Source organism: Panulirus ornatus, chromosome 69, assembly GCF_036320965.1.
Source record: "Panulirus ornatus isolate Po-2019 chromosome 69, ASM3632096v1, whole genome shotgun sequence".
NCBI lineage: Eukaryota > Metazoa > Arthropoda > Malacostraca > Decapoda > Palinuridae > Panulirus > Panulirus ornatus.
In genome coordinates, this window is record NC_092292.1 from 990,539 (window position 1) to 1,002,600 (window position 12,062).

The following is a 12,062-nucleotide window of genomic DNA, read 5'->3' on the forward strand; positions in this document are numbered from 1 at the left end:
GCCAACACTGCTTCCCTAAATATATCCCATTCCTCTCCCACTCCCCTTATGTCCTTTGCTCTCACCTTTTTCCATTCTGCAATCAACCTCTCCTGGTACTTCCTCATACAAGTCTCCTTCCCAATCTCACTTACTCTCACCACACTCTCTTCACCCCAACATTCTTTCCTCTTTTCTGAAAATCTCTACAAATCTTGACCTTTGCCTCCACAAGATGATGATCAGACATCCCTCCAGTTGCCCCTCTCAGCACATTAACATTCAAAAGTCTCTCTATCACGCACATGTCAGTTAACATGTAATCCAATAATGCTCTCTGGCCACCTCTCCTGCTTACATACATATAGTTATGTATATCTCTATTTTTAAACCAGGTATTCCCAGTCACCAGTCCTTTTTCAGCACACAAATCTACAAGCTGTTCACCATTTCCCTTTACAACACTGAACACCGCATGTACACTAATTATTCCTTTAACTGTTACATTACTCACCTTTGCATTCAAATCACCCATCACTATAACCCAGTCTCTTGCATCAAAACCACTAACACACTCACTCAGCTGCTCCCAAAACACTTGCCTCTCATGATCTTTCTTCTCATGCCCAGGTGCATATGCACCAAAAATCTCCCATCTCTTTCCATCCACTTTCAGTTTTACCCATATCAATCTAGAGTTTACTTTTTTGCAATCACATACCCCCACAACTCCTGTTTCAGGAGAAGTGCTACTCCTTCCTTTGCTCTTGTCCTATCACCAACCCCTGACTCTACTCCCAAAACATTCCCAAACTACTCTTCCCCTTTACCCTTGAGCTTCGTTTCACTCAAGCCAAAACATCCAGGTTCCTTCCCTCAAACATAATACCTATCTCTCCTTTTTTCTCATCTTGGTTACATCCTCACACATTTAGACATCCCAATCTGAGCCTTCAAGGAGGATGAGCACTCCCAGAGCGACTCCTTCTTCTGTTTCCCTTTTTAGAAAGTTACAATACAAGGAGGGGAGGGTTTTTAGCTCCTCGCTTCCATCCCCTTTAGTCACCTTCTACGACATGCGGGGAATGCATGGGAAGTATTCTTTCTCCCCTTTCCGTAGCTTTGAAGAATGTATGGGAGGAATACTTAGAAAAACAGATGGATTTGTTTGTAGCATTTGTGGATCTGGAGAAGTCATATGATAAGGTTGATAGAGGTGCTTTGTGGAAGGTAGTAAGAGTATATAGTGTGGGAGGTAAGTTGCTAGAAGCAAAGTTTTTTCCAAGGATGTAAGGCATGTGTGCATGTAGGAGGAGAGGAAAGTGATTGGTTCTCAGTGAATGTTGGTTTGCAGCAGGGGTGTGTGATATCTCTGTGGTTGTTTAATTTGTTAATGGATGGTGTGGTTAGGGAGGTGAATGCAAGAGTTTTAGAGAGAGGGGCAAGTATGCAGTCTGTTGTGGATGAGAGGGCTTGGGAAGTGACTCAGTTGATATTCGCTGATGATACAGTGCTGGTGGCTGATTCGGGTGAGATACTGCTGAAGTTTATGACTGAGTTTGGTAAAGTGTGTGAAAGAAGAATGTTGATGTTAAATGTGAATAAGAGCAAGGTTATTAGGTCCAGGAGAGTTGAGGGACAAGTCAATTGGGAGGTAAGTTTGAATGGAGAAAAACTGGAGGAAGTGAAGTGTTTTAGATATCTGGGAGTGGATTTAGCAGCGGATGGAACCATGGAAGTAGAAGTGAGTCACTGGGTGGGGAGGGGGCGAAGGCTTTGGAAGTGGTGAAGAATGTTTGGAAGGTGAGAACATTATCTTGGAGAGCAAAAAATGGGTATGTTTGAAGGAATAGTGGTTCCAACAATTTTATATGGTCATGAGGCGTGGGCTATAGATAGGGTTGTGCGGAGGAGGGTGGATGTGTTGGAAATGAGATGTTTGAGGACAATATGTGGTGTGAGGTGGTTTGATCGAGTAAGTAATGAAAGGGTAAAAGAGATGTGTGGTAATATAAAGAGTGTGGTTGAGAGAGCAGAAGAGGCCTCACAGGCCCTTCCATGGTTTACCCAACACTTCACATGCCCTGGTTCAGTCCATTGACAGCACATCGACCCCAGTATGCCACATCGTTCTAGTTCCCTCTTCCCTGCATTCCGCTCAACCTCCTGTATGTTCAGGCCCCAATAGCTCAAAATCTTTTTCTTTCCATCCTTCCACCTCCAATTCGGACTCTCGCTTCTCCTTGTTCCCTCCACCTCTGACACATATATCCTCTTGTCAATCTTTTCTCACTCATTCTCTCCATATGCCCAAACCATTTTAGCGCACTCGTTTCTGCTCTCTCAACCATACTCTTTTTATTTCCACACATCACTCTTACCCTTACATTACTTAGTCAATCAAACCACCTCACACCACATATTGTCCTCAAATATGTCATTTCTAATACATCCACTCTCCTCCGTATAACCCTATCTATAGCCCATGCTTCACAACCATAACATTGTTGGAACCACTATGTCTTCATATATACCCATTTTTGCTCCTAGATAATGTTCTCTCCTTCCACACATTCTTCATCGCTCCCAGAAACTTTGCCCCCTCCCCCACCCTTTAACTCACCGCTTCCTTGGTTCCATCTGCTGCTAAGTCCAAAACACTTTACTGGTGTCCCCTTATCCCTTGTCTTCTCACTCCAATGGAGGACTCCCTCACCACCACTTCTCACTCCCTTCATCCTTGGCTACCACTCTCCCTCACCACCACCATTCCATTCCTACCTCACTGCCCACCATATCCTTCCTTTCTCACTAGCCACTACAACCTCCCTTAATACCACCACTTCCTAACTACCACACCCAACCTCACCACCATCACCATTCCTCCCTAGTTTGCAATCTCTCACCACCACTTTTCTTTTGCTTCCTCTTTGGCTTTCATCCCATTCCTTGTCATCACCACACCTCCTGGCCACCATATCCTGAATGGCATTGTTAAGTGGTTCATTCTCCCTGCTATTTTCCATCATCATGCCCCCATATTGTCGGTACAATCTTTCCACTCAGCAAGGGAAATTTTCCCAAAAATGTATCTCCCAAAGTAGCCAGCAGTTTCTGTCCTGCTGAGGAAATGGATAAATTGACATATGCAAGTAGAGCTTTGTTGTGTCTAGTGTCTGACATCTTCCCTGGCATGGGTGCAATAGCGCATGAATTAACTGTTATGCATGTGGCAATTTTCTTAGTGTGTGTGTGTGTGTGTGTGTGTGTGTGTGTGTGTGTGTGTGTGTGTGTGTGTGTGTGTGTGTTGGTAGAGAGAGAGAGAGAGAAAGACAGGACTGTCTTTTTATAGTATAGATTATTATTTTTTTCTTCATAATTTTTTGTTATTTCCTGCATAGTGAGGTTACTGTTGATTAGCAAGAGTGCATACTCTTTTACCCTGAAAGGAGAGAAGTTTATGCCAGTGATATATCATATTAGTAATTGAATTTGGATCATGTAAGAAGTAAACATCATTTTATTATGGATGCTCAGGAGCACTGTTATGATCTGAGCCTGGCTGAGAATGATACACTTGTTCACTTCTTATGTAACTGTTCTGTCTCATGGATAATAAAGTTGTTGTAATGGAGGTATGTTGTTATGTATAGTAAAGAACTTCTTTTGTAAGGTCTTAAACCTATAGAATTATATATTGGGAATATGGTGTCACTTTACTCCTCCTGCATGGGTTACACTGCTTGTGTAGTCACCTTCAGCAAGGTTGTATGATTGTTAGTGGAAAAGGAGTACAATCTTATTGAGGAACTTCTCACTCCATATGAGCACATTATTTTCCTACTATTGATTAAAGTATACTCTTGAAACTGCTGGAGTCCTATAAAAGGTTTTTGGGCTATATAATTAAATAAGTAATGAGGGGGTAAAAGAGATGTTTGGTAATGAAAAGAGTGTGGTTGAGAGAGCAGAAGAGGGTGTGTTGAAATGGTTTGGATGCATGGAGAGAGTGAGTGAGGAAAGATTGACAAAGAGGATATATGTGCTTGAGGTAGAGGGAACACGGAGAAGTGGGAGACCAAATTGGAGGAGGAAGGACGGAGTGAAAAAGATGTTGAGCGATCGGGGCTTGAAGATACAGGAGGGTGAAAGGCACGCAAGGAATAGAGTGAATTGGAATGATGTGGTATACCGGGGTCGACGTGCTGTCATTGGATTAAACCAGGGCATGTGAAGCGTCTGGGGTGAACCATGGAAAGGTCTGTGGGGCCTGGAAGTGGAAAGGGAGCTGTGGTTTCGATGCATTACACATGACAGCTAGAGATTGAGTGTGAGCGAATGTGGCCTTTTTTTTTTCTTTTCCTGTTGCTACCTCACTGTAGGGGGGGCTATTTCCTGTGTGGTGAAGGCAGCACGTATGAATATATACATGTGTATATGTGTATGTGTCTGTGTATGTATATGTATGTATACGTTGATGTGCACATGAATGTGTATGTGCGTGTATGGGCGTTTATGTATATATATGTGTATATGAGTGGCTGGGCCATTCTTTGTCTGTTTCCTTGTGCTACCTCACTGATGCGGGAAACAGCAGTTAAGTGTAATCGATAAATGAATAAATAATTCAGATTATTTTACTTGGAAATCTAAATCTACTGGTTAAGCTGTGATGCTTTCAGTTTCTCTTTGCAGTATTGATGCCCTCACTCTGACAAAAATCCATAATTTGACTACTGCTCACCCATAAGTTTTTGAAGTCTGGAGACATCAGATATGTTTATCAGATACAGTCAGGTTCAAACTTGTTTGGTTTACTGTAGTTCTTTGTTTAGATATGTTTTTTAGAAAAGCAGTTTTTTCTCAAGAATGTTAAATTGATATAGCATGATGTTCATTATTCTTGTTTTGGGCAGGATCAGTCCATGGAAGCTGAACTGGTAGATGTATTATGTCAGTACCTTGATAAGTTTGCAGAAGATGAAGACATTCCTACGCATGTTCTCCTCTCACTCACATGCATGGCAGACACAGGTAAGACTTGATTTACACATTTTAACTCTCATATGCAGGATAAACTTAGTTCAAAATGTTAGTGATGCATGTTCCCTCTCATCTCATATACATGTTAGACTGGAAAGAAAGAGTAGACACATAGACTGGAAAGAAAGAGAGTAGACACATGTTCACTCCCTTATCAGCTTAGCAAATATAGCTAAGGTGAAACTGATACATTCTGCCTCATACATATAATGAAAATCAAGTTAAGTGCAGTTTACAAGTGGATTCCTTTCTTCTTGCACATAATACTCTTCTCTTTATTTTTAAATCTGATAACTACAACCATTTATGCTGTGCCCATTTTTGATTATTGCAATCTTATGCTAGCAGCTCAGCCCAAATAAATTATCAGAGTACATTTGAATGGTGTTTGGATGGTTTTCATATTGATTTGATGAGAGAAATCATTCCAAGAGGGTACACAAACAGGAAATTCTCTTTCCATCCATTGTGTATACACTACATGTAACCCCTATAATGGCTAGCTCTTAGACCAGAAGCCATGGTATTTTGAACAAGCTGCCACATACTATGTTATTGGTTGTTAAAAAAGACTTCATTTGAAATTGTTTTGTCATTATGAAAATTGTTGTTATCTTTTGGTTAAAAAGTTTAGTGTTTTTTCCAGATTTGCTGCTTTCAAAATACTTCATGTTATGTTTTCAATTCTGCTTCAGCAGAAAACAAATCCATTATGGTTGGCATTTCTTCACATATTAGTTCTGCATGTTTGTGCTTTTTATCTAAATGACATTTCTCTCTGTATATTCTCATCATAGCTTATGTGATCAGGAGACAATCTCCAGTTAGATTTTTCTTTCTACACCCAGTAGATTCTGCTTAAATGAGTTAGTATGAAAAACAAATGAACAATAATGTCATTTGCATATATCCTTACCCTAGCTGTCGTTTACATCCTTGTCCCCAGACTATACCCTGGAATATTCTTTGATTACTTCATCTGCCCTTGTTCAGCCCCCTAATAGCATATCACCCTTCTGTGTACCATTTTGATGTGGTTTTATTGCCAGCATACCTCTTGCTCTTCTAAATGTTCTGGCCCTGATACCCAAAAGCGCTCTTCATTACATCTTTCATCGTGTCGTCCTCTCCCCACTACTCTATTTCTGTCATATAGATCCCCTTCAACTTTCTTCACTCATCCTCTCCCTTTGACTACCATTTCAATGTGCTCTGTTTGGCCCTGTCAGTCAGACTACCCTTATCACTACATGTCCCTCTCTTATTGTCATTTGCTACATACTTAACCTGCCTTACATCACTTATCATCCTCAAGCACATCATTTCCATCATGTCTACCTTCTTGATTTCTTTTGCAATCCAGGTCAAAGACACATCCATATAATGCTTTCTTGACTAACATCCCTTCATATATACCCATCTTTATGCCAGCAGACAGTGACTTCTCTTTCCACATGTTATTAATGCACCCAGGACTTCAGCCTTCTTTCTCACCCCATAACTCACTTCATCCTTCTCTCTCACCCTATAACTCTTTTCAGCTCCTATAGTTTTATCTGTTTCCACATCCATTCCAAGGTTTTTACAGCACTCCACTTCCTCCAGGTTCACCCCCATTCAGAGTTGAACTCATATAATCGTGTCTTATCTCCTTGCTGTGCTTCAGTACCACACTTTTGTTCATATTAGTCATGATATTTTCCTTTCATACACACTTCCAAACTTGCTTAACAGCTTTTGGAATCTCTCCCTGAAGTGTGTGATCAGAGCTATATTTATTTATTATACTTAGTCGCTATCTTCCGCGTTAGTGAGGTAGCACAAGGAAACAGACGAAAGAATGGCCCAACCCACCCACATACACATGTATATACATAAACGCCCACATGCACACAGATACATACCTATACCTTTCAATGTATACATACATATACATACACAGACATATACATATATACACATGTACATATTCACACTTGCTGCCTTCATCCATTCCCGTCACCACCCTGCCACACATGAAATAGCACCCCTTCCCCCTGCGTACACACGAGGTAGCACTAGGGAAAGACAACAAAGGCCACATTCGTTCTCAGTCTTTAGCTGTCATGTGTAATGCACCGAAACCACAGCTCCCTTTCCACATCCAAGCCCCACAAAACTTTCCATGGTTTACTCCAGATGCTTCACATGCCCTGGTTCAGTCCATTAACAGCATGTAGACCCCAGTATACCACATCATTCCAGTTCCCTCTATTCCTTGAATGCCATTCACCCTCCTGCATGTTCAGGCCCCGATCACTCAAAATCTTTTTCACTCCATCCTTCTATCTCCAGTTTGGTTTCCCACTTCTCGTTCCCTCCACCTGCAACACCTATATCCTCTTTGTCAATATTTCCTCACTCATTCTCTCCATGTGATAATACCATTTCAACACCCTCTTCTGCTCTCTCAACCACACTCTTTTTATTACTACACATCTCTCTTACCCTTTCATTACTTACTCGATCAAACCACCTCACACCACATTTTGTCCTCAAACATCTAATTTCCAACACATCCACCCTCCTCTGTACAACCCTATCTATAGCCCATGCTTCTCAACCATTTAACATTGTTGGAACCACTATTCCTTCTGACATACCCATTTTTGCTCTCTGAGATAACATTCTCGCCTTCCACACATTCTTCAGTGCTCCCAGAACCTTCGCCCCCTCCCCCACCCTATAACTCATTTTCACTTCCATGGTTCCATCCGCTGCTAAATCCACTCCTAGATATCTATAACATTTCACTTCCTTCAGTTTTTCTCCAAACTTACCTTCCAATTAACTTGTCCCACAACCCTACTGAACCTAATAACCTTGCTCTTATTCACATTTTTCTCAGCTTTCTTGTTTCACACTTTTTACCAAACTCAGTTACCAATGTCTGCGGTTTCTCACCCAAATCAGCTGCCAGCGCTGTATCATCGGCGAACAACAACTGACTCACTTCCTAATCCCTGTCATCCACAACAGACTGCATGCTTGCCCCTCTCTCCAAAACTCTTGCATTAACTTACCTAACAACCCCATCCATAAACATATTAAACAACCATGGAGACATCATGCACCCCTGTCGCAAACTGACTTTCACTGGGAACCAGTCACTTTCCTCTCTTTCTACTCGTACACATGCCTTACATCCTTGGTAAAAACCTTTCACTGCTTGTAGCAACTTACCTCCCACACCGTATACTCTTAATACCTTCCACAGAGCATCTCTATCAACTCTATCATATGCCTTCTCCAGATCCATAAATGGTACGTACAAATCCATCTGTTTTCCTAAGTATTTCTCACAGACTTTCTTCAAACACCTGATCGACACTTCCGGTACCACTTCTGAAACCACACTGCTCTTCCCCAGTCTGATGCTCTGTACATGCCTTTACCCTCTCAATCAATACCCTCCCATATAATTTCCCAGGAATACTCAACATATTATACCTTTGTAATTTGAACACTCACCTTTATCCCCTTTGCCTTTATATAATGGCACTATACATGCATTCCGTCAATCCTCAGGCACTTCAACATGAACCATGCATACAGTGAATATCCATACCAACCAGTCAACACCACAGTCAACCACTTTTTTTAATAAATTCCACTGCAATACCATCCAAACCTTCCACCTTGCCAGCTTTCATCTTCCACAATGCTCTCACTACCTCTTCTCTCTTTACCAGACTATTCTCACTGACCCTCTCACTTCGCACACCACCTCGACCAAAACACCCTATATCTGCCACTCTATCATCAAACACACTCAACAAACCTTTAAAATACTCAATCCATCTCCTCACTTCACCACTACTTGTTATTACCTCCCCATTAGCCCCCTTCACCAATGTTCCCATTTGTTCTCTTGGCTTATGCACTTTATTTACCTCCTTCCTAAACATCTTTTTATTTTCCCTTAAATTCAGAGATACTCTATCACCCAACACTTATTTGACCTATTTTTCACCTCTTGCACCTTTTTCTTGAACTCCTGCTTGTTTCTTTTATACTTCTCCTAGTTATTTGCACTACTCTGCAAAAATCATCCAAACGTCTCTCTCTTCTCTTTCACTAACAGTCTTACTTCTTCTTCCCACCACTCATTACCCTCTCTAATCTGCCCACCTCCCACGTTTCTCATGCCACGAGCATCGTTTGTGCAACCTATCACAGCTTCCCTAAACACATCCCATTCCTCCCCCACTCCCCTTACGTCATTTGATCTCACCTTTTGCCAGAGCTATGTAATATGTGAAAATAACTGATTCACCTTCCATGCTTCCCCACCCTCAGCAAACTGTAGATCCTTCCTCACTCTAAGTACCCTGTATTTACCTCCCTCATCATCTCATCCATACACAGATTTTATGTAGAGATACCTTCACTTAGAACTACTCATCCTTCTTTCTTCCTGCTGGCAGATATGCCTTACTTATTTCATTTTTTTCTATTATACTTTGTTGCTGTCTTCCGCGTTAGCGAGGTAGCGCAAGGAAACAGACGAAAGAATGGCCCAACCCACCCACATACATATGTATATACATACACGTCCACACACTCACATATACATACCTATAAATCTCAATGTATATATATATATATATATATATATATATATATATATATATATATATATATATATATAGGGGAGAAAGAATACTTCCCACGTATTCCCTGCGTGTCGTAGAAGGCGACTAAAATGGGAGGGAGCGGGTGGCTGGAAATCCTCCCCTCTCGTTTTTTTTTTTTTAATTTTCCAAAAGAAGGAACAGAGAAGGGGGCCAGGTGAGGATATTCCCTCTAAGGCCCAGTCCTCTGTTCTTAACGCTACCTCACTAATGCGGGAAATGGCGAATAGTATGAAAAAATATATATATATATACACACACACAGACATATACATATATACAAATGCACATATTTCATACTGTCTGCCCTTATTCATTCCTGTCGCCACCCCACCACACATGAAACGACAACCCCCTCCCCCCACATGTGCGCAATGTAGCGCTAAGAAAAGACAACAAAAGGCCACATTCGTTCACACTCGGCCTCTAGCTGTCATGCATAATGCACCGAAACCACAGCTCCCTTTCCACATCCAGGCCCCACAAAACTTTTCATGGTTTACTCCAGATGCTTCCCATGCCCTGGTTCAATTCATGGACAGCACGTCGACCCCAGTATACCACATCGTTCCAATTCACTCTATTCCTTAAACGCCTTTCACCCTCCTGCATGTTCAGGCCCCGATCACTCAAAATCTTTTTCCCTCCATCTTTCCACCATCAGTTTGGTCTCCCACTTCTCCTTGTTCCCTCCACCACTGACGAATATATCCTCTTTGTCAGTCTTTCCTCACTCATTCTCTCCATGTGACCAAACCATTTCAAAACACCCTCTCCTGCTCTCTCAACCACACACTTTTTATTACATCTCTCTTACCCTTTCATTACTTACTCGATCAAACCACCTCACACCACATATTGTCCTCAAACATCTCATTTCCAGCACATCCACCCTCCTCCGTACATTTCTATCTATAGCCCACGCCTCGCAACGATATATCATTGTTGGAACCACTATTCCTTCAAACATACCCATTTTTGCTTTCCTTGATAATGTTCTCGCCTTCCACACATTTTTCAACGCTCCCAGAACTCTCACCCCCTCCCCCACCCTGTGACTCACTTCCGCTTCCATGGTTCCATCCGCTGCCAAATCCACTCCCAGATATCTAAGACACTTCTCTTCCTCCAGTTTTTCTCCATTCAAACTTACCTCCCAATTGACTTGTCCCTCAACCCTACTGTACATAATAACTTTGCTCTTATTCACATTTACTCTCAGCTTTCTTCTTTCACACACTTTTACCAAACTCCGTCACCAGCTTCTGCAGTTTCTCACCCGAATCAGCCACCAGCGCTGTATCATTAGCAAACAACAACTGACTCACTTCCCAAGCTCTCTCATCCACAGCAGACTGCATACTTGCCCCTCTTTCCATAACTCTTGCATTCACCTCCCTAACAACCCCATCCATTAACAAATTAAACAACCATGGAGACATCATGCACCCCTGCCATGAACCGACATTCGGTGAAAACCAACCACTTTCCTGTCATCCTACTTGTACACATGCCTTACATCCTCGATAAAAACTTTTCACTGCTTCTAACAACTTGCCTCCCACACCGTATATTCTTAATACCTTCCACAGAGCATCTCTATCAACTCTTATCATATGCTTTCTCCAGATCCATAAATGCTATTTACAAATCCATTTGCTTTTGTAAGTATTTCTCACATACATTCTTCAAAACAAACACCTGATCCACACATCCTCTAACACTTTTGAAACCACACTGCTCTCCCCCAATCTGATGCTCTGTACATACTTCACCCTCTCAATCAATACCCTCCCATCTAATTTCCCAGGAATACTCAACAAACTTATACCTCTTTAATTTAAGCACTCACCTTTATCCCCTTTGCCTTTGTACAGTGGCACTATGCAAGCATTCCGCCAATCCTCAGGCACCTCACCATGAGACATACATACATTAGATTAATTTCTGCGCAGAAAAAGGACTGGTGATTGGGATGCTGTACTATCCCAATAAAATCTGCGGAATTTCATGGCTTTCTATTTACCCATTTTTATAACACCTTCCACATGTCATATGCTTTCTCCAGATCCATTAGTGCTACATAGGATTTACTCACCCCAGGGTTTTATTTTTTATAAATTTTCATAAATTCTGGAGCATATACAAATTGTCCCATGACTAGTGTTTCAGGAGTAAACCTATTTATGAGATCATTTCTAGTTAAAAATGTTCCATGAACATGGGTCTCAAAAAACCATTATGTAACTATGGTTATTTGAAGTTGTTTCTCTACATGCATGGCTATGGATGGACATGGTTATGTAAGGTTATGCGAGGAACTTAATAACAATTTCAGGAGTGTTTTCAAAGTGGAAGATACCATAG

The 12,062-nt window shown here is 41.5% G+C and overlaps 1 protein-coding gene across 2 annotated transcripts in view; it reads left to right on the forward strand.

The window, feature by feature from the left end:
• Positions 1-12,062, forward strand: part of vimar (visceral mesodermal armadillo-repeats) — a 320,050-nt gene that overhangs the window by 159,878 nt on the left and 148,110 nt on the right. For both annotated transcript variants that reach the window (XM_071660119.1, XM_071660118.1), the window contains exon 6: positions 4,896-5,013. In XM_071660119.1, coding sequence (XP_071516220.1) covers positions 4,896-5,013 — 118 coding nt within the window. The remainder of the gene's footprint in view (positions 1-4,895; positions 5,014-12,062) is intronic.